Source organism: Phocoena phocoena, chromosome 8, assembly GCF_963924675.1.
Source record: "Phocoena phocoena chromosome 8, mPhoPho1.1, whole genome shotgun sequence".
Lineage (NCBI taxonomy): Eukaryota > Metazoa > Chordata > Mammalia > Artiodactyla > Phocoenidae > Phocoena > Phocoena phocoena.
This window is the reverse complement of record NC_089226.1, coordinates 99,671,101-99,693,618: the sequence shown is the minus strand read 5'-3', so window position 1 is coordinate 99,693,618 and position 22,518 is coordinate 99,671,101. Positions and strand designations below refer to the sequence as shown.

General features: G+C 42.9%; 1 protein-coding gene across 1 annotated transcript in view; it reads right to left on the bottom strand.

Moving 5' to 3' along the window:
* Positions 1-1,685: 1,685 nt before the first annotated feature.
* The window catches only part of MS4A13 (membrane spanning 4-domains A13), a 41,293-nt gene continuing 20,460 nt past the window's right edge, over positions 1,686-22,518 (bottom strand). The window contains exons 7-8 of the mRNA XM_065882450.1: positions 3,109-3,247; positions 1,686-1,806 (exon numbers count right to left, since the gene is read on the bottom strand). Of these exons, the coding sequence (XP_065738522.1) occupies positions 1,686-1,806; positions 3,109-3,247 (260 nt within the window). The remainder of the gene's footprint in view (positions 1,807-3,108; positions 3,248-22,518) is intronic.

Genomic DNA, 22,518 nt, shown 5'->3' with positions numbered 1-22,518 from the left:
ATAGACTATTTGCATTTAAATCCTTGTCTCAGAGTCAGCTGTGGAGGAACCCAGCCAAAAACACTGGGACAAGCAATTATTGGACCATGAATTCTTTCAAGTGCTCTATATGTACAAACCCACTTAATCCTCACAACCCCCCTGTGTGGCAGGTGCTGTTGTTATTACTCCCATTTCACAGATAAAGAAAACTGAGGCACAGAGAGGCTGGGACACTTGTAAAGGTCACACAGCAGAGAAATGGTGGAGGCGGGATCCACATGTGGGCTTCTGACTGCAGAGCCACAACACTTAAGAGTAAATCTCCCTGTTATCCGTGTAAGAAAACCAAGGCACAGGAAAGCTAAGCTGTTTGCCTAAAGTCACACAGCTCTACATCGACGAACAAGGACTACATTTCCGGTGCTGACAAGCTTAGTTGCCTTGCAACTGTCCCTCCCGTGGGCCTCCCTCAACCGCTCCTCACACTGATCTTGGTCTGCGCACTGGGAGATGCTCGGTGCCAGGTCGCCTCAGGGGCCTGCCGAGGCTCTGTGTGCGCACGCCCGGGGCGGAGTGGGCTGAATCAGCAATACCGGGCTTGTTTATGTAACCTGAGATCTGCTGACTGAAGGAAACTGTGTGCCCACAGATGACGGGAGATACAGATCAGGTGTTCTTCTCAGAGCCATTGAGCCTCCATCCAGCCACAGGTGCTGTGGTTGAGAGGGTTTGACATATCAGGTTTGAGATGTCAGGCACCCGTATCCCTGTATCCTCTGCTCAGCACCAAGATCAGAGATGGCTGGGGAATGGGTCCTGGCAGACACCAGACGCACTCCTTGAGCACTTGCTCAGTGCCGGGCCTCCCCTGGGTGCTCATGAATCCCCTGGGACGTCGGTGCAGGAGGGTGGTTGCAGCACATGCTGGATGAGTGTTTGCTGTATAAGTGAACGGGCAGGGAGGAACATCTGCGGTTTACCAACGAGGAAATCCAAGGCTGGGACAGGCTGTGATCTGGCACAGGGTGACCCAAGGAGAGGGTGCAAGGTGCAAGGTCAGGGCTGGAACTCGGGGCTTCCTGACTCTAAGCCCAAGCGCTCACTCTCACATGCATTGTGCTCAGGACTAGGAGACGGGGGCTGAGGATGTGTAAGGACTTCCTCGGTCTGGGAGGGTGGATCTGGCGCCGGGGACATCGCTGAGTGTGGCTGGTGTGAGAGCACGGCCCCGATGAGGCCCCGACGAGGCGGAGGCATCACTGCACTTGACCTGCCCACGCCTGCCCTTCACTGGGTCACGTGGGTCCAGGCTGCTGTCTGTTCCACTCAGGGTTCTCAAGTATTTGAAGACAGTTTTCCTGTAGCTTCCCCAGAATTGTCTTTTATCCTGGATGAACATCTGCTCCTCCAGCTGTCTCTCCCACAGCGGTCAGTCTCTGCGGAAGACACTGGTTCTCTACAGCCTTCAGACTGTGGTGTCCAGAGCTCCTGCAGGCACCCAGGGTTGATTGTCCCACAGAGAGCTGAGTGGATTTGTCACCTCCCTGCTCCATGGTCCCTCTCAGTATGGCCAGGCACCCACCCTCTTTTCTCAACAGTGAGCTGCCAATTGAAACACCGTCTGGTTCCAGCTGCTGATCCCGGGATCCTGGACGTGAGTGTTGGCTTTTCTAGACAAGTGCGGAATGTGTCATTTGGCCATGCTACATTTTGCTTTGACCCCTCTGGAGACCCAGTTCTCCTCCTTCGATCTTTGCTGCCCCCTCCTCCTGTGGGCGTGTGAACAGCTGCTCTGGGCACCGCGGATCAGGCTTTCCTGAGAACCTGCAACAAAAGCGACGTTATCATGTCTGTTCTTATCATGGGTTCTTTCTTAATCTTGGAGGTTCATCTTTTCTGCGCATTCCCAGCAGCTCGCGAGGAGTTTCAGATCCTCAAGAGGAGGAGGCAGAGACCTCAGCGGAGGGGCCAGGGGGAAGGACAGGCAGGAGTGGCACCTGGGACCCCCGGGCGTTGCCAGGGTGCAGAGAAGCTGACTTGATTGGGAAGGGACCCCTCTGCAAAGCTCTCGTGAACCCGCAAAGCTTATCTCCTGATCCCCTCGCAGCATCTGCAGGTTTTGCTGAAACAGGAAGGGGTGGATGTGCTACTGCCGGTGCGACAAGACCTCCCTCCGCCCTCCCACACCCCCGGGCCCTCGCCAGATTCCACAGTCTGGTCCGCTGCCCAGGAAGGGAGCGCAGGGGTGGGCTGGGGAATAAACATCTGTGCCAGGTGGGAGGAAGATACCCCGAGAAGGGAGGCATGGCAACTCGTGCCGCATCTCACCCTCACCCCAATGTGCCCAATAGCAATGCTTCTCAAACTTGGGTGGGCATCGGAATCACACAGAAGACATGTTAAAAGCCAGATTTCTGGACCCAAACTCCAGACATGATGATTCAGTAGGTCTGGGGTGGGCCTGGGATTCTGCATTTCTACAAGCTCCCCGGTGACGCTGCTGTTGGTACGTGGACCACACTTAGGGGAGCTGTGTCCTGCTGGAGGGAGTGAGAGATTTCCTGTTTCACCTTCGTGGACGGGGCTGGGGCTGAGTTCCCCATCATCCTACCGTTTACTCATTCACCAAATACTGATTGAATATTTACTCTGAGAGGCACTAGGAGTAGAGCAGGGAGCAGGGCAGTTGTGGTCCCTGCCTCGATGGCACTTACATTGTCTTGGGGCACTTGTGTTAAACACTTGAATCTCAGAACGACCCTTTGAAGGAAGCTGAGCAAGAATCATCATCCCTATCTCACAGGTGAGGAAATAGCATCACAGAGAGGTTACGTGCCTTGCTGAGAGCCACATTAATGTTAAGTGGTAGAGCCTGAACTCAGGACTTCTCAACTCAAAATCTGGCCACCATCCCCTGGCTGTGAAACATCTCAGTTTCATGGGGCTGGATTTCGATGGCAGAGATACAGACCCTGGACACGTGTCCGTGGGTGACAGCTGGGGGCTTCATTCTTATGGATGGAAGGTGAGCTTGACAGACATACCTCCCCACACACCCACACACACAGGATAACTGCAGAGTTTCACGGTGACTCGCTTCCCCACCCTTCCTCGCTGTTCACTTACCCCTCTCCTCTCATTTCCTCTAACATCTGGTTCCTCTGCAGCTCTGGCCCCTCCTCGGTGCCATATCTGCTCCAGCGAGGGTGGTCTCCTCCATCCAATATGGCAGCCTCATCTCCATGGCAACCCCTGGAGACCTTGCCTTGGTGACCAAGGCGCAAATTATGAGGCCCCTTTTCTGAAGCACAGACCAACGAGGCCCCTGATTTGAGGATGGGAATCTCCTGGCCCTTTGGCAAGGGAATCTCTGCTCTCTCTCCCCCTCTGCAAACTCTAGCAGTGAACAAAAACCAGCCCTGTATCAGACTGAGCTGGTAAGCTGAGATTTCCCTTCAGTCAGTAGTCTTGCTTCTCCATTCCTCTCACACTGCGTCCAAAACCTCATGCTCCGGGCCTCCCTGGTGGCGCAGTGGTTGAGAGTCCGCCCGCCTGCCGATGCAGGAGACGCGGGGTTCCTGCCCCGGTCCGGGAGGATCCCACATGTCGCGGAGCGGCGGGCTCGTGAGCCGTGGCCGCTGAGCCTGCGCGTCCGGAGCCTGTGCTCCGCGGCGGAAGAGGCCACGGCAGTGGGAGGCCCGCGTACCGCAAAGGGAAAAACACCAAAAAAACCTCATGCTCCTGGAGCCCAGTGGATCAGCCAGGCTCATTCTTCTGGACCCCACACCCTAAGGCTTGCTCTACCGAAGGATCGTTATAGAAAGGAACAGATCATTTCACCCTAAAGACCCCTTCATATGCTTACAGATTTAAAAGCATAGTGTTTCTGGTAAATTTTAAGGACATAAAAATTATAGCAAATTTGATGAGAAGACATTTTATTGCTGTGGATTAGAAAAACACAAAAATATACCGATTCCACTGGCAGTTTAAATGATAGAGATTCCGTCCACAGTGGCTACCAAGCATGGAGGGCGTTTGCAGGTATTATCTCATTTAATCTCAGGCAACCTTATGAGGAAATTAATCCTACTGCCCTGGTTTTTAGAGGTGAAGGAAAGTGTTCAGGGACGGGCAGTTGGGGACAGGCAGAGAGAGAATTCAAATCCACGACTCTGCCTCCAAAGCAAGTATACCTTCACCTATACCACTCTGCCTTCTGTGTTTTAGGCACTTGACTTAAATAAAAAAGAAATCCTTTCTTTAGCCTAGGCCTAATTTTCGATTCTTTAAAAAGTCCCGAGGCAGAAATTTCATGTTGTTAAGAAATTGTATGCCTTCCACACAGAGCAGGACTTATTATCAAACTTACTGATTATAACTTTGCTTACTTGGTTATTCTGCTGCTCCTTTGTTTTCTCTTCAAAATAACATATTACACAACACTCAGATATTATCGCTCTCTGCTTGAGTTGTTTTAGTTCTCTGCCTGTGAGATGACTGTGGGTAGATCTAGATACCCCACATTTTTGTTCTTGGAAATCAGACACAGAAGTTGTAGGAGATTACAATTTTAAAAGCTGGCTGTGGGACTTCCCTGGTAGTCCAGCAGTTAAGACTCCATGCTCCCAACGCAGGTGGCCCGGGTTTGATCCCTTGTCAGGGAACCAGATCCCACATGCCGCAATTAAAGATTCTGCACGTGGCAACAAAGATCCCTCGAGCCACAACTAAGACCCAGTGCAGCCAAATAAATAAATATTAAAAAAAAAAGTTGGCTGCAATGGTGCCTCCCATACACGTGTTCTTCTATCAGTGTGACCTTGACACCGTTTCCCTTGAGTAGTAGGACCTTTGTGATTGCCTTGGCCAAAAGAGTATGGCAGAACTGTTGCTCTGGGACTTCTAAGCCTAGATCATAAGAATGTCACGTGCTTCTGCCTGGCTATTATGGGGTGCTCACTCTTGGAGCTTAATTGCCATGCAGTGAGGAAGCCCAAATCATCCCATGTGAAGAGACCATACAGAGAGTCCAGTGAAGGTGCTCCAGCTGACAGCCCAACTGATGTCCCAGCTGACAACCCACATTGTCTGACAGGCATGAGCAAAGATACTTCCAGATGATTCTAGCTTCCACCTGTCAGGTCACTGCCAACTTTGAGTCTTCTGAGGAGAGGTCCCAGAAATCATGGAGCAGAGACAACCTCTCTCCACTATGCCATGTCCAAGTTCTGTGCCACAGAATCTGTGAGCATAATGAAATGGTTGTTTTACACCATTAAGTTTTGGGGTGTTTCTTACACAGCAATAGTAACTGGAACCAGGAGATACTTTCTCATAATCAGGAGTCCACCTCAAGGTGGCCTCTTTTGCACCTTCTCCCGGGGCAGGTGTGATTGGCAAGGACGACACCCAGTCGTAGCCCCATGACTTTATTAGAGGCAGATTGATGGCAGAAGCAGATTCCTTGTTCTTCAGTCTCAGTATATTAATACATTTTACTTGTTTACTTGTCTATTGTTTATTTCCCACTGACTAGAATGTTAGTTCCCCATGGACAGGATTTTTTTTTTGTTTTGTATGTTACTACATTCTCTTTTTTTAAAAATATAAATTTATTTATTTAGTTTTGGCTGCATTGGGTCTTCATTGCTGCGCGCGGGCTCTCTGTAGTTGTGGCGAGCGAGGGCTACTCTTTGTTGCAGTGCGCGGGCGTCACACTGCGGTGGCTTCTCTTGTTGTGGAGCGCGGGCTCTACGTGTGCGAGCTTCAGTAGTTGTGGCTCATGGGTTCTAGAACACAGGCTCAGTAGTTGTGGCTCATGCACTTTGTTGCTTCACGGCATGTGGGATCTTCCCGGACCGGGGCTCGAACCCGTGTCCCCTGCATTGGCAGGCGGATTCTTAACCACTGCGCCACCAGGGAAGCCCTGTATGTTACTACATTCTTAGAGCCCAGACTAGTACTTGGTACTTAGCAGTTGCTCAGTAAGTGATTTTTGAATGAATGAGTGAATGCAGATGAAACATCAGGTGAGCACACTTTTTGATAATGATTTCTAAAGAGAATTAACATTACCAGGTTCTAGTTATTATCATAATAGAAAATTATTTTTTGGATAATGGCAAGCTCACATTGTAGTGGGAATTTCTTGTGAATCATAGTAGAGAATAGACTAGAGAAGAGGCGAGAATGATATGGAACAGTTAAAAGAGTTAGGAATTAATAATTCATAGTTAAGAGTCCCAACCTCTTCTTGGAATAAAGGAAAAAATGAATCATTAAATGTGTGATGAGCAGTTGGATTTCAGGTCTGTTCTAAGCAGTTTGTTCAAGGAATTTGTTCTGGAAAACTCCTCTGAAGAGGTTTAGAGTCAATCATCAAACAAGAACCGATTCAGATGATCTTTGTTGCCTGGTGTGTGCTGAGTGTCAGGGGAACCACAAATAAGTGTGCGGTGGGGATGCTGTCCTCAAGTTATGTTGAGTCCAGCTGGAGAGGTAAGACTGAAGTCTGTGAGACCACCAGCCCAGCAAGGCAAGCTAGGCCCAGTGGTAAACCTGTAGGGTTTTACCTGCTGAGGCTTCTGAGGGTGAGGGAATGCCTAGGAGGACTTCCTGGAGGAGGCAGGTCCAGGGGGGATTGGCCAGGTGGGCAGCTTCCCCAGCTGACTCAGAGGAACACTGAAACTTCACAAGGGGTCACCAGAGATCAGCTTCCCTATAACTTGGGTTTCTATCCGTAAATACTCACATAGCTGGTGGCAAAGGAAATTAGTGTTCCTTTTACCCTAATACCCTTATGTAGATAATTAGGTAAGTACTTAAGTAGATAATACCCCTAAATAGGAAGAAAAATTTCTCCTCCCTAGCACCAGCCCACCTCCATAGGGTCTTTTTTGTGATGCACCTTGCAAGATTCTGTGCCTACAGGCCTCTCCGGCCCTGAGAGCAGCCAGCTGACAGCCCCTGGAGTGGGCAATACCAGGCAGCTCAGATTTTGAAACCAAATAATGCACAGCAAAGGGCTGTTTACCAAGAACGTATCTGCAAGCCTTTAAAACGTCTCCTAAAACGCTGTTTGGTTGCAAAAGAAAACTACAGAGAGAATAACAGCTACAGAACATCTGGAAACACCTGGTCACTATAATTGGAAAAGGATTTGTTATGATCCCCCAGCAAGTCACCTCTGCAGTTTGTAACTGTGTGAGGAATTATATGATTGTGTATGTAGAAAAACCTAAAGATTCCACAAAAAATGTTAGAACTTACAAATGAATTCAGCAAGGTTGCAGGATACAAAGTCAACATATAACTATCATCAGTTGTGTTTCTCTGCACTAGTAATTACCAATCAGAAAAAGAAATTAATAAACCATTTCCATTTACAACAGCATCAAAAAGGATAAAATACTTGGGAATAAATTTAACCAAGGAAGTGAAAGACTTTTACACTGAAAACTACACAACAGTGCTGAAAAAAAATTAAAGAAGATAGCAGTAAATGGAAAAGTAGCCCATGTTCATAAATTGGAAGACTTAACACTGTTAAGATGTCAGTACTACCCAAAGTGATCTACAAAGTCAATGCAGCACTTATCAAAATCTCAAAAAATTTCTTTCAGAAACAGTAAAATAAATCCTAAAATTCATGTGAAATCTCAAGTGACTCTGAATCATCAAAACGATCTTGAAAAAGAACAGAGTTGGCAGTCCCACACCTCCTGATTTCAAAACTTACCTCAGAGCTATACAATCAAAACGTTATTAACATTAAAAAGATAATAAAGAAATACTATGAACAAATTTATGCCCACAAATTTGATAACTCATATTGAATAGACCACCTCCTTGAAAGACACAATTTGCCAAACTCACCCAGGAAGAAACAGAAAATATGAAAAGGTAATGTCTATAAAAGAATTTTAATCAATAATTAATAATCTTCCAAAACAGAAAGCACCAGGCCCAAATGGGTTCACTGGTGAATTCTAGTAAACATTTAAGGAAGAACTTATACCAACTGTTATCTTTTCCAGAGTACAGAAGCAGAGGGAATACTTCCTAACTCATTCTGCAAGACCAGCATTACCCTAACACCAAAGCCAGAGAAAGATATTACAAGAAAACTATGCACCAAGATCTCCCATGAGCACAGATGCAAAAATTCTCAACAAAATATTATAAAATTGAATAAGAAATGTGTAAAAAGAATTATACACCACAACCAGGTAGAATTTATCCCAGGTATGGAAGGCTGGTTCAATATTCTAAAGTCATTCAATGACATTCATCACATAAATAGGCTAAAAAAGAAGAATCACATGGTCATATAAATAGATGCAGAAAAGGAATTTGACAAAATCCAATTACCATTCATGATAAAAACTCTTAGTAAACTAGGAGTAGAGGGGAACTTCCTCAACTTGATAAAGAGTACCTACCAAAAAAAACACAGCTAATATCATACTTAATTGTGAGAAACTCAAAGTTTTCCCGCTGAAATCAGGTAAAAGGCAAGGATGTCCCTTCTCACCACTTCGTTACAACATCATACTGGAAGCTTTAGCTAATGCAATAAGAGAATCCAGAAGAATTGACGGAAAAACTACGGACGCTAATAAGTGATTATAGCAAGATTCCAGGACACAAGGTTAAAAGAGAAAGGCAATTTCTTTCCACTGGCAATGAACAAGTGGAATTTGAAATGAAAAACACAATATTACTTCTGTTAGCACTCAAACAAATGTAATACTTAGGTATAAATCTAACAAAATATGAACAAGATCTATATGAGGAAAACTACGGAACTCGGACAAATGAAATCAAATGAGAACTAAATAAACTGAGAGATATTCTATGTTCATGGGTAGGAAGATTCAATATTGTCAAGATGTCAGTTCTCCACAACTTGATCTATAGATTCAAGGCAATTCCAATAAAAATCCCAGCAAGTTATTTTGTGGATATCAACAAGCCGATTCTAAAGTTTACACGGAGAGGCTAATAACCCAGAGTCCGTAACACAATATTGAAGGAGTAGAATATTCAGAGGACTGGCAGCACGTGACTTTAAGACTTAGTATAAAACTATAGTAATAAAGACAGTGTGGTTTTGGCCAAAGCATAGAAAATAAATCAATGGAACAGAATAGAGAACCCAGAAATAGACCCACACAAATATGGTCAACAGATCTTTCACAAAGGAGCAAAGACAACTCAATAGAGCAAAGTCAGTCTCTTCAGCAAATGGTGCTGGAACAACTGGACATGCACATGCAAAAAAACTAATCTAGTCACAGAACTTACACCCTTCATAAAAATTAACTCAAAATGGATCACAGACCTACACGTAAAACATCAAATTATAAAACTCCTAGAAGATAACACAGGCAAAAACCTAGATGAATTAGGTATGGTGATGACTTTTTAGATACAACACCAAAGGTATGACACATGAAAGAACTAACTGATAAGTGGCACGTCATTAAAAGTTAAAACTTCTGCTCTGTAAAAGACAATGTCAAGAGGATGAAGAGACAAGCCACAGACTAGGAGTAAACATTTGCAAAAGACACATCTGATAAAGGACTGTTATCCAAAGTATACAAAGAATTCTTAAAGCTCAACAGTAAGAAAACAAACAACCCAATTAAAAAATGAACAGAAGATCTGAAGAGACATCTCACCAAAGAAGATAAACAGATAAGTCAATAAGCATATAAGCCTATGAAAAGATGCTCCACATCACATGTCTTAAGGAAACAAAAATTAACACAACAGTGAGATACAACTACACACCTATTAGAATGGCCAAAATCCAGAACATTGACAATACCAAATGCTGATGAGGATGTGGAGCAACAGGAACTCTCATTCATCGCTGGAGGGAATGCAGAATGGTACAGGCACTTTGGAAGACAGTTTGGTGGTTTCTTATAAAACGAAACACACTCTTACCATATGATCTAGCAATTGCATTCTTTCGTATGTATCCAAATGAGTTGAAACCTTATGTCCACACAAAAACACAGATGTTTTTAGCAGCTTTATTCATAACTGCCCAAACTTGGAAGCAACCAAGGTGTCCTTCAGTAGGTGAATGGATAAATAAACTAAGTTACATCCGGACAATGGAATATTATTTAACACTAAAAAGAAATGAACTATCAGGGCATGAAAAGACATGGAGGAAACTTAAATGTATATTATTAAGTGAAAGAAGCCAGTGTGAAAAATCTACATACTGTTTGATTACAAGTATATGACATTCTAGAAATGGCAAAATTATCGAGACAATAAAAATTTCAGTGATTGACAGGGGTTGGGTGGCGGTGGTGGTAGTGGAGGATGACTAGGTGATGCTCAGAGGACTTTTAGGAGAGTGAAAAATACCATGTGTGATATCATATAGATGGATACATGTCCTTATACATTTGTCAAAACCTATAGAATGTACAACACCAAGAGTAAATCGCAATATAAACTATGGACTTTGGGTGATTATAATATGCCAATGTAAGGTTCACCAATCATAAAAAATGTACCACCCTGGTGAGCAATGTTGATAATGAGTAAGGCTATTCATTTTGGGGGCAGGGTGTATTTGGGAAGTATCTGTACCTTTCCTTCAACTTTGCTGTGCACCTAAAACTACTTTTAAGAAATTAAAGTCTTAATAAAAAAAAAACAAACAGAATGAAACAAGCAAAAAGCCCAATGTGGTACTGGTATAAAGATGATCATATATGCCAATGGAATGGAATGAGACGTCAGAGATAAACCCTCACATATATGGCTAAATGGTTTTTGTCAAGGGTGCCAAGACCGTTCAATGGGGAAAAACAATCGTTTCAAGAAATAATGCTGGGAAAACTGAGTATCCACATACCAAACAATGAAGTTAGACCTTTATCTTACATCATATGCTAAAATTAACTCAAAATGGATCTAAGACCTAAATGTAGGACCTAATACTATAAAACTCTGTAGTGTAAATGCCTGACATTAAGCTTTTTGATTATGATATAAACGTTTGACATTAAGCTTTCGATTGCTCAGGTATCCATTTCAAAGACATCCCTCTCAAATAAACATATTGCAACTGTATTGACATAGCATCTAACAAAACAACCAGATTAGGAACCAGGCCACCTCCACCTATGAAATTCTCCTTTTAGAAAGCCTTGGGTAACCGAGAAAACTGACTGCGTGAGAGACACCACTCCTCCCTTCTCATGCCCTAATTCCCGGTGTTATGCTTTAGATTCACCAGTAGTAGTGAACTCATGAAACACTAGACATTCCACCCTTGGGCTCTAATGAGGCAGAGCCCCAGGTCCAGGCTCCCTTCCTCTGTCTCCGCCCACAACTTCACTGTGTGGCTCCAAGGCTTGCTCTGTAACCTCCAGGACCTGTGAGTAATAAATCTTGTTCTTAAAAGTTCCCTGATGGTTTCTTGCTGAAGTGTGCCCTGTGATCATAAGAACCGCAAGGGGTGGTCCAGCTACAACATGGGCCCCAGTGGGGGTGGGGTGGGGAATGTTTGTGGGGCTCACGATGAGTAAATCTGGGCCCAGAAATTGTCTCAGATATTCCCAGCTAAGAATATAACTATCGATAGGCTGGGACAACACAACATTCTTCGTAGAAGATATAGGAGAAAAGTTTCATGATACTAGATTTGGCAATGACCTTTTTGCATATGAGGTTAAACACACAGGCAACAAAAGAAAAGACGATAAATTGAACTACATCAAAATTGAAAACTTCTGTGCATCAGAGGACATAGAGTAAAAGGCAACCCACAGAACTGTATAAAAATTTTCAAATCATGTATCTGATAAGGAGTAACTATCCGGAAAACATAAAGAACTTCTAGCATTCAACGACAACAAAAACATACAACCCAATTAAGAAATGGGCAAAGGACTTGACATGTGTCTAATGAAGATATACAAGTGGCCAATAAGTACATGAAGTGATGCTCAACATAACTAATCATTAGGGAAATGTTTATCAAGACCACAATGAGATATTACTTTACACTTTATTAGGATGACTACCATCAAAAAAGCAGAATACAACAAGTGTTAGAGAGGACGTGAAGAAATTGGACCATTCATGCACTGTTGGTGGGATTGTAAAATGGTACTGCTGCTATGGAAACAGTTTGGTAGCTTCTCCAAGGTTAAACATAGAACTACCAATCGACCAAGCAGTTCCATTCCTAGGTATATGTATAAAAGAATTGAAAGCAGGGACCTGAAGAGATATTTGTATACCTCTGTCCATAGCAGCATTATCTACCATAGCCAAATGTGGAAGCAACCCAAGTGTCCACTGACGGATGAATGGATAAATAAAATGTGGTTATATACACAATGGAGTATTTCTCAACCTCGAAAAGGAAGGACATTCTGGCATATACTACAACATGGTGGAACCTGGAAGACATGTTCCCTGAGCTAATCACAAAAGGGCAAGTGTTGCACCATTCCATTTATCTAGGCACTAGAGCAAGTCAAATTTATAGAGACAGAGAGAATGGTGGTTGCTAGGGGCTGCGGGGACGGGGGGATGGGGGAGTTATTGTTTAATAGGTATAGAGTTTTAGCTTGTAAGATGAACAGAATTCTGTGGATGGATGGTGGTGATGATAGCATAAGAATGTGGATGTACTTAATGCCCCTGAACTGTACACTTAAAAATCATTTTTGATGGTAAATTTTATGTTATGTGTATTTTAGTACAATTAAAAATATGTATTACTTAAATCTTCTTTTTCAGCAAATCTTCTCTGATACTCTGCTGGCAAGGGCACGGGGGCAGCCTTGATACCGCTGGGTGGGGTAGATTCCTCACTCAGCCTCCAATGACACTGGTGGGTGGGGGTAGGAAGAGGGGCACCTTACTTAGGGTTCACCACTAGGTGACACCCCCATGGCTCTTTGGGATAGGATCACCACATTACTGCTCCCCCATGTAGCCTATACTGAAACTGGGGAGGCTGGGGAAGGGTGCTCACTTCTGCTGAGAGATGATGAAAGTCTCAGCCTCCCACTTGGCTGTCTCTGGCACCACCCGGGGGAAGGGGAAGGGTGTCATGTTTATAGCCAGTTAATCGTGGAAGTCTAGGTTCCTACATGGCCTTTGTTTATGGAGGTGAGGGCCATAGATTTTCCTGTGGTGTTTGAGTAGAGTGGGTCAGTTATTGTCTGAAAGTTTTCCTCGATCTATGGCTGAGAAAATAGGGTTTTCTTGGTTTTGTTTTTATTTTTTTGTCTGTGCTTAATAGTATTTTTGGGTCATAGGCTTCTTAAGCACCCAGTTCAGGATATTTGAAGAAAAACAAACAAATAAACAAACAAAAAAACCTCAGGAAACTCACCACCAGGTCATTCTTTGGATGCCAAGGTCCCTAGCTCTTCTGCCTCCTCTGTGCCTTTCAGTTTCCTTATATTTATCCAAAGTTTTAGCTATAATTAGTGGTAGGAATAGGGAGAAATGTATCTACCTTATCTTGTCCAAAATTGCAAAGTAGAATGTTTTCTTGACTGAAATGAGACCTAAACCCTTGGATAATGGTCGATATCGTTAGAAGGACAGTGATGTGGCCAGTAACAGACATATTCTCAGAAACACTTTATGCCTTCTCCATACCCAGATCAGATTAGTGGAGAAGTGGGTTAGGAATCCAAGTCTCTAACACCATAAAATTGGGAGTGAGGAGAGGAAACTTTGGGTTCACTGCTTGCTTTATATAAGGCTCTTAGTACAATTCTTGTAGAGGATCAGGTAGGTCTTAAATAAGGGAAGGCAATAATAGACTTGAGATGCTGGGAATATTCCTGGACCAAGCTTTACTCCTGCTGGTTTAATTCCTAATCTGGCTCCATCATCCAACAATATGGGTGGCTAATGCAAAAGGATATAACCTGCTAGATTTGATGGGAGTTGACTGGGAAAACAGTGCCATGTCTGGGGGATGATGTCAAGAACATGGCACCATTATGATTATCGTCCACAAAGCTCTGTGGTCTGCAGCTTCTCTTGAATATAATTCCCACAATCTGACCGCCTCATTTGGGACCATGTCATCACCAGCTCAGCTTACAATCATTTATAGATGCCAAAAAGGGATTTTATACCCATTTCCAGACTCAGTATATTTGCTGGGAGTACTACTAGGTTGTAGTGGTTTTGGGGTATTTAAATGTAGCTGATAGATTGATAATTTTTGCTTTATTTAACTTTACCCTGATACATAGTTGATACTTTCAGGCGGCATGTAGAGAATGCAGATATTACTACATAACCATTTCAGGACACTTTAATGACATCTCTTTAATTTGGGGAGTTCATAATAGAGGTGGTTAAAGTCTTCTCCTTTTTATATTTAGAAATTGCAACACTACAGTCATTTATTCACTCAAGTAGCCTTTAGTTCTTACCTCCAACATTCTTGTTTCCTCTCTTATCCACACACGATTTCGTGGCATTTTTCACTAAGATACAATAAAGAAATGAAAAGATAAATGTTTCTTTTCTATAGGAAAATATGAAAACAAATAAATATTAATTATATTCTTGGGTAAGATACTTAAAATTGAGGGAAATCTAATCCTAGAGCTGCTCATTTTTCACTTCACTGAGAGATGTTTTTCATCAAACCGTCAATACTACTATCTTGAAAAATCCAATAATTAGTTCTCAGGTAGTTTGGTTCATTTGACAACCTTACGTTGGACTGTAGTAAGTAGCATATTGTGGCTGCTCCCATCCGTCAGTCCCTCTAGAAATTACCCAGATTCAGAAAACTTGGACATTTTCTTGCTATGGTTTATTCTCTTACGCCATATTGTCTCCTTCCAACTAAAGTCTGGTGCAGGGACGCCTGACTGGCAGAACACGTATGTCTACATCAGCCGCACAGGAGGCTAAAAAGTAAAGTGCTATATATTCTACTTTGTAAAGGTGGGCTTCCCAAGTTGGGGAACCTATGAAAATGTAGGAAAGGTATTCAATAGATAAGACACTAAAAGCTCACAGACAGCTATCATTAAAGCTGTGGATAACCTCTGGGATTTCTGTATAACTCATTTCAGTTATCATTAGACTCCATATTTAATATCCATGAGAATTTTTCCTTAGTCCTAGCTAGCTGGGCCAAAGGTGAACATCTGACGCAAAGTGGGATCATAATATACTCTCTCCCAGGTTGTTTAGGCCAATTTCTTGATGGAAAGATGTAAAACCTTGGGAGCAGTGGTGTTGCCATGCTCTACCCTAATGGACAGAGTTGTAGAGAAAGTGAGTTTGGAGAGTGAGAGAAATAGAGAGGACACCCAGAGAAAAGAAGAGATGAGAAGTAGCAGAACTTGCTGAGTTTCGGATGGCTTTCAATGTTCTAGTTCCAACTGCTTTTGGAAACCTGGCTAACTTCTTGCCCTTACATTATATAATCATATCTGTTCATACATTACAACAAATATACCTTCATTTTGCTAAAACTAGTAAGAGAGAGCTTCTGTTTCTCGCAACCAAAATGTCTTTTAAAAAATTCTCTTTGTCTTCTAACTTTTCTCACATGGCAGTCCACTCTCACAGTCTACTCTCCTGAATCTCCAATGTCTGCCTCTTTTTATTTTTTCCCAGCCTCTTCTTTATAGCCATATCTGAAATCTAAGACTTTGTCTTTAAATTCTTCACGAATAAACTTTTCCTTCCATTTACTGGAACTCTTAAGGTTTGAGTTCTCTAAGCAGGCCTGTCAACGCTTGAAACTGAGAAGAGGTAGAAAGGTATAGTGGAAAGGGTCATCAAATTTGAGTTCAAATCTTGTCCTTACCCATATCATTTATTCTTTCAAAGGGTGTTTCCTCAGCGGCCAAAAAACCCTGTAGGATTGTGTTGGGGAGCAAATAAGAGAAACTGGTACAAAACTGAAACTCACGAAGAACTTGCGTTGGGAATGCCTGCCCTCAGGGCGGTCTACACCGACCACGGATCCCTGCATTCACTTCATCACAGGGCTAGCTAGAGGGGCGTGATCTCGCAGGTGATGCCCTCAGTTCCGGACTTTTCGTTCCGGAAGTCCTGGCGGTAGCACTTGCCGAGTGGGTCCTGCTTCCTCGGTTGTGCCCCTCATCGCCCCCAGCGCGGTTCCAACGCCGCAGTTGTGACCAAGAGCTCGGCTTCCGGGCGCGGCTGCGCGAGGAGCCCCGCGGGGATACCTGCGCGGTGGGGGCCTTGGAGCTCTGATGGATCTGCAGGCTCCCAGGACACGGATAGGGAATGAGATGTTGGGGGAGGGAGTTAACAGAGACAAAACCCTTTGCTGCCTATATTAGCATCACAATCTGGGCCATGCCTGATTTCCCTGGCTGCCTCTGCAGGGACATCCATCAAACACATGCCCTCCTCTCCATTTTTCTGCTAGGTTTGTATCAGCAACAGTCTTTCTACCTTTAATCTTCACAAGGTGTAGACGGAAGAGTACTGCTCAGCAAACCTGGGCTCTAGTCCTTAACTCTCCTTTTTATTAGGTGCATAAGTGCTTGGGCAAAATATTTATCTTTCCTGTTCCTTAGGTTGTTTTTCTGTACAATGAGATGATATATTTTCTGTGTATCTCCCATGTTCACACTAAGTTAAGTTAGTGTGAACTAAGTTCACACTCTGAGAACTGAAATCGGGTTATACAAGTTTAAAATATGCTGTAATCAGGTCCCCAAACCGAATATGTTAGAATCCTAACTTGAGAGCCATGTCCATGATTCCATGATGCCGGGTACTATGGAGAACTTTTTTTTTAAAAACAACTCAATAGTCTGTAAAGGCACTGTGTCTGTGTCTGACACATAGTAGAAGTGAATAAATGAACAAAATGTTTTCTATTCAAACTCCCTCGTTTATACTGAGTCCCAGCTTAAGAGTATAAATGATTTGCTTTGATGGCTAACTAAAGACAACATTATGGTAAGGGAATGTAATTAGCATTTGTTGAGGCTTTAGGTGCTTGGTCTTTTACATATTGTATAATTTATTGAACAAATTATCTGTTAAGCATCAATATGTGTCAGGTACTGGTCTGACATATTGGGGATAAAAGCAGTGAAGAAGAAATATTTCTGCACCTCATGGAGCGTACCTTGTGGGAAGGTTCAGGGTGAAGGGAAGGGATGAGTGTTAGTGTTAGGAGGTCAGGGAGATGAACAGGATCCAGCGTAGGAGGTAAAGAGTGGCCAGAAAGGTACCTGAAGAGCCCTGGAATCTAAGAAAATTATGCTAAAAGCCTCCTGGATGGTCCATTAAGATGAGGACTGAGCATTGCTCGTTAGATTTTGCAATACGGAGGTCACTGCTGTCACTGACAAGAATAGTTTTAGGGGCAAGGTAGAGGCCAAACCCTAACTTGGAATGGATTCAAGAGAGAATGAGAGGAGATAATTTGGACATAGTCAATATGGAAAGTTTTTTTTGAGTTTTGTTTTTAAGGAAAGAAATGGACTCACGTAGAGGGGAAAGTAGTCAAGAGGTTTTTGTTTTGTTTTCAACAGGAGAAATATTAACATGCTTTACACACTTGTGGGAGTGATCCAGAAGAGAGGGAAAAACTGATGTCACCAACTGAAGTGAGGATACAGTGGGAAGTCTTTTGACTGTGTCCCCTGGAACCTGCCTTTTATTGGGCACAGTCGGCTTTACGTCTTTGACCTCTTCACAAGAAACGTTCTGTACCTCCTTGGCCTGAAAAACCTTGCTTTGTTTTGAGGGCAACGCTTTTCTAAGCACTTGCTCACTCTCTGGAACCAAGAGTCCTCGGGTAGCTGAATGATGAACACATTTTCTGTGAATTCTGCTGGAACTTCAAGACCCATACTGCCCAAACCAGCAGCCACCAGCCACATGTGGCAGTCAGGCCTTTGAAATGTAGTTCGTCTGAACTGACATGTATTTTAAGTGTAAAATGCACACCAGATTTTCAAGACTTGATATGATAAAAAGAATGTGAAATATCTAAATAGTTTTGAAATATCTGGTTAAGGAGATGTATTATTAAAGTTAATTTCACCTGTTTGTTTACTTTCTTAGGGTGGCTACTAGAAAATTTTAAATTACACACATAGCTCATATTATATTTCTATTGGATAGAGCTATTCTAGATCTTTTCACTCTCCTATAAACCTCTTCCCTCTTTCAGCTCATCTTCTTGATGCCTTTTCTCTACATTTACATAAAATCTTAACAACAAGGCCAAAAAGGCACTATGTGAGCTGGTTCTGCCTATCTTTCCAGCTTCATCCTTAATCACCTTCCTTTTTTTTTTTTTTTTTTTTTTTGCGGTACGCGGGCCCCTCACTGTTGCGGCCTCTCCCGTTGCGGAGCACAGGCTCCTGATGCGCAGGCTCAGCGGCCATGGCTCACGGGCCCAGCCGCTCCACGGCATGTGGGATCTTCCCGGACCGGGGCACGAACCCGCGTCCCCTGCGTCGGCAGGTGGACTCTCAACCACTGCGCCACCAGGGAAGCCCTCACCTTCCTTTTTAATCAATGAGTTCTAGACACACCACCCTCTCAAACCAGCCAATCCTTTTCCCTTCTCAGGATTTTGTTCTATTTCCTCTGCTCGGAGCACTTGTCTTCTGACTCGGAAAACGGCTTGAAAAATCACCTTTTTAGAAAAGCATTTATTTCCTATCCAAAATAGTGCCAACCACCTACCCCACCTCTCTTCCCATCATCCTGTTCATTTCCTAAAATGCATTTTCTAATGCCACACTTCCAAAATTCTCTTGCTAACTCATTAAAAAACAAACAAACATATGTATCATTTATCTTCTCCTTCAGCTCCATTAGAGTAGGGGTCTTGTCTGTCTTTGTTTACACCCAGGGTCTAAAACAAGGGTGGATGCGTAAATAGATGCTAAATGAGTGCAAGCAATAAAGATTGATTATATATATGATAACATAGGAATATTTAATGTTTTAGTCAAATTTAGAACATATGTGGCTGGGTAGTATTAGAATCTATGTTTAAGTGTTACTGTAAATTATAGAAATTAAAAATAAATGATTAAAGCTAATTTAAGTAATTATGGCTAAAACAACTTGCTTTTTCACCATGTCTGTCTTTTCCTTTAGTTTCGAACATTTGACTCTCTCCTAGTTCTCTGTGGACTCCTTGTGGACTCCTTTCCATGGCCTTAAATGATATTCTTCCCTAGGGTCCCTTCTATTTTCCCTCTTGTAAGAAATCACAATTAGAAAGACCCTTGGACTAAACAATTTAGTTTACAAACTTTAAGAGGTTTTGTTATTTGACTAATATTGTGATTTGGTTTTTTTTTAACTCTGATTTTAAGGCCATTAGATGGGGCCTGGGTTCTCTAAGACACCATCTGGCCATTACTTTGTAACATTTTATAGCTGGTTGCTTGTGGACATTTGGTTGCTGGATCTGAGCTTTCTTGACTGGAAATGCCATTTGTATAGATGGAGTGCACTACCTTCAAAGCTGAATTACTGCAAGAGGGAAGAGATATGGGATCATATGTATATGTATAACTGATTCACTTTGTTATAAAGCAGAAACTAGCACACCACTGTAAAGCAATTATACCCCAATAAAGATGTTAAAAAACAGAAAAATAAAAATAAAAGCTGAATTACCATGTTAGAATTCTCTACTAAATTCCTAGTCTCATATTTCCAACTTCCTAATAAATGTTTCTACGTAGATTGTCCAAAAGCACCTCAGATAAAGAACAATCCAATCTAAATTCATCATTTGCCTGTAAAGCTTTTCTTTTCCCTCTATTCCAGCTAACTCCCAAACCCCAGCACTGGTGTCACTTGCAAATATAATCAATCTCCAAATCCTGTTGATTTTCTCTTCCACGTACATGTCAAGCTTTTCCTCCTTGTCTTCATCTCCCACTATTCTAGTTGTAATACGCATCATCTCTCCTCTAGAAAACTGCAGTTATTGTCTAACCTAGATAACCCATGTTTGGAATAACAGCCACCTCAGATCCTCCACATTCCGACTACAAGGAGCTAAGCAGAAGTCTGGTGATGCTTCTTACTGTGTTTCCACAGTGGGCCACCACGGACAGGCTGAAATTCCAATGCCTTAGCGTGTCATTCACATTATATCATATTCTCCCCTTTCTACTGTGTAGCCTCACTTCCCACCTTCTCTCCAATAGACACCATGGTTCATCTTCATCAAACTACTTGCCGTCCTACAAATATGCCATGCTTTCTTCCTTTGGTTAGCACAGGTCAAGTTGCCATTGCAATATGAAGTCATTTTGCCTAAATCTCTATTTTTGAATGAGTCTCATTGTCTGGTAAGTAGGGAGATACCATTATCAGACATTAGAACGTCTGTGTGCGTGTGTGTGTGTGTGTGTGTGTGTGTAGCATTAATCTATTTTCCTTTTTCATTCAATTTCAGAGTCTGGCTCTTAATTTTATTTTATTTTTTGTGGTATGCGGGCCTCTCACTGCTGTGGCCTCTCCCGTTGCGGCACACAGGCTCTGGATGCACAGGCTCAGCGGCCATGGCTCACTGGCCCAGCCGCTCCGCGGCATGTGGGATCTTCCCGGACTGGGGCACGAACCCGTGTCCCCTGCATCGGCAGGCGGACTCTCAACCACTGCGCCACCAGGGAAGCCTGACATCTCTACTTTAATATCTCATAGTTATCTCAAACTCAACTTATTCTGAATGGAATTTATCACTTTATTCAATCCTGTTGTGTCTTCTAGATTTTGTATCATTGCAGGTGTCACCCAATTGAGAAATGGGGGGATCATTTTAGATTCTTCTTCTTCCCTTCATACTTTATATGTTTAATCAGTCAACAAAACTAAAACTTACCCTTTTTTCCCTGCTTGTCTGAGTCACTGCAGTAGTTATCCATTACTCTCACACACACTCTAGTTGTTCGTTATCAAATTTGTCCTTTCTAATGCATTTCCGTCTATTTAATACTTTTTCAAGCATAAATCCAAGCTTATCACTTCCCTCCTTAAAAGCTCTTCGGGGGGGACTTCCCTGGTGGTGCCGTGGTTAAGAGTCTGCCTGCCAATGCAGGGGATATGAGTTCTGGCCGTGGTCTGGGAAGATCCCACGTGCCATGGAGCAAGTAAGACCGTGCGCCACAACTACTGAGCCTGCACTCTAGAGCCCACGAGCCACAACTACTGAAGCCCACGTGCCTAGAGCCCATGCTCACAACAGGAGAAGCCACCGCAATGAGAAGCCTGTGCACCGCAACGAAGAGTAGCCCCCGCTCACTGCAACTAGAGAAAGCCTGTGCGCAGGAACGAAGACCCAACACAGCCAAAAATAAATAAATAAATAATTTTATTTAAAAAAAAAGCTCTTCAGTGGTTTCCCCGTCTGCGAGGTACAGTTCAACACTTTAGTCATCATCTTTGATGATTTGACTCTATCACCTGGTCTCTTCCTACTTCTCCAACTCTCACTCTTAACCTATTCCTCCCTGTTATTATGTTTCAATGATATATATTTATTTTAGCTACTGGAATATACTATGATCTTTTTCACATTTCTGTTTTTGCATGAGCTAATCTTTCTATTCCAAATGTCCGCCCACCTTGCAATCTGCTTCGTAAACTATGATTAATCCCCTGCTCAGAGGTCACATTCTTCGTAAAACTTTATTCCTTCTTATTTCCTAATAGAAGGCTCATTATCTTTTCTGTGCTACTTTTCTCCTACTTCTGTTAATACATGTATCACGCTGCAGTATTGATTTGTTACCTGTTTGTTTCCTCCCTTAAAATAAAAACTTTTCGTGATGAAGCACCTTATTACTTTCTGATACGCCAAAGTTCAACATATTCACTGGCACACTGTGGACGCTCAATGAACGTATGTAAGCTACGCTGAACATTCTTAGAACCACAAAAACTTAATTTGTATTATTAGATAACAATTGACGAAACCTCTTGAGAGACAAGGCAGAAAACGAACAAATAAGAAACAGCAGCACATTTAAAAGAGAGCTACACACATTCACTGGCATGAGTCATATCGCTGAGCAAGGCTTTCTGAAGTTCTTTTCCACATATGAAGAAAGGATGAATCTGAATTCACACAGATCCTCGGGACGTTTTCCTTAGTATGCAAAAGCAGCCTGTTTGCTTTGGAAAGCAATTGAACAGGTGATCCAAGCAATGAGAAGAAATAAGAAGGGGGAATGAAAGGGAAGAAAAAACAGCAGAGACTTTCAGGGCAGAAAGGAACTTTAATGAGAGGAGCAGTCAATGAAGGGACTGAATTGGATGACTTCTGATTCCTACTTTGCTCAGGTAGCTAGCTCAGGTAGAAGAACTCAGACTGAAATGTACTCTTTACGTGTAGAGGCATAAATTATTTAAAATTCTCCTGAGAATTATACAATATCATGCTCCAAGCCTATGTAGCTTGTACTCTAGAGACAGTCGCGAGTCTTTTTTTTATGGTCTCTTACAAAAGCTCCGTTAGGAAGAGGTGAC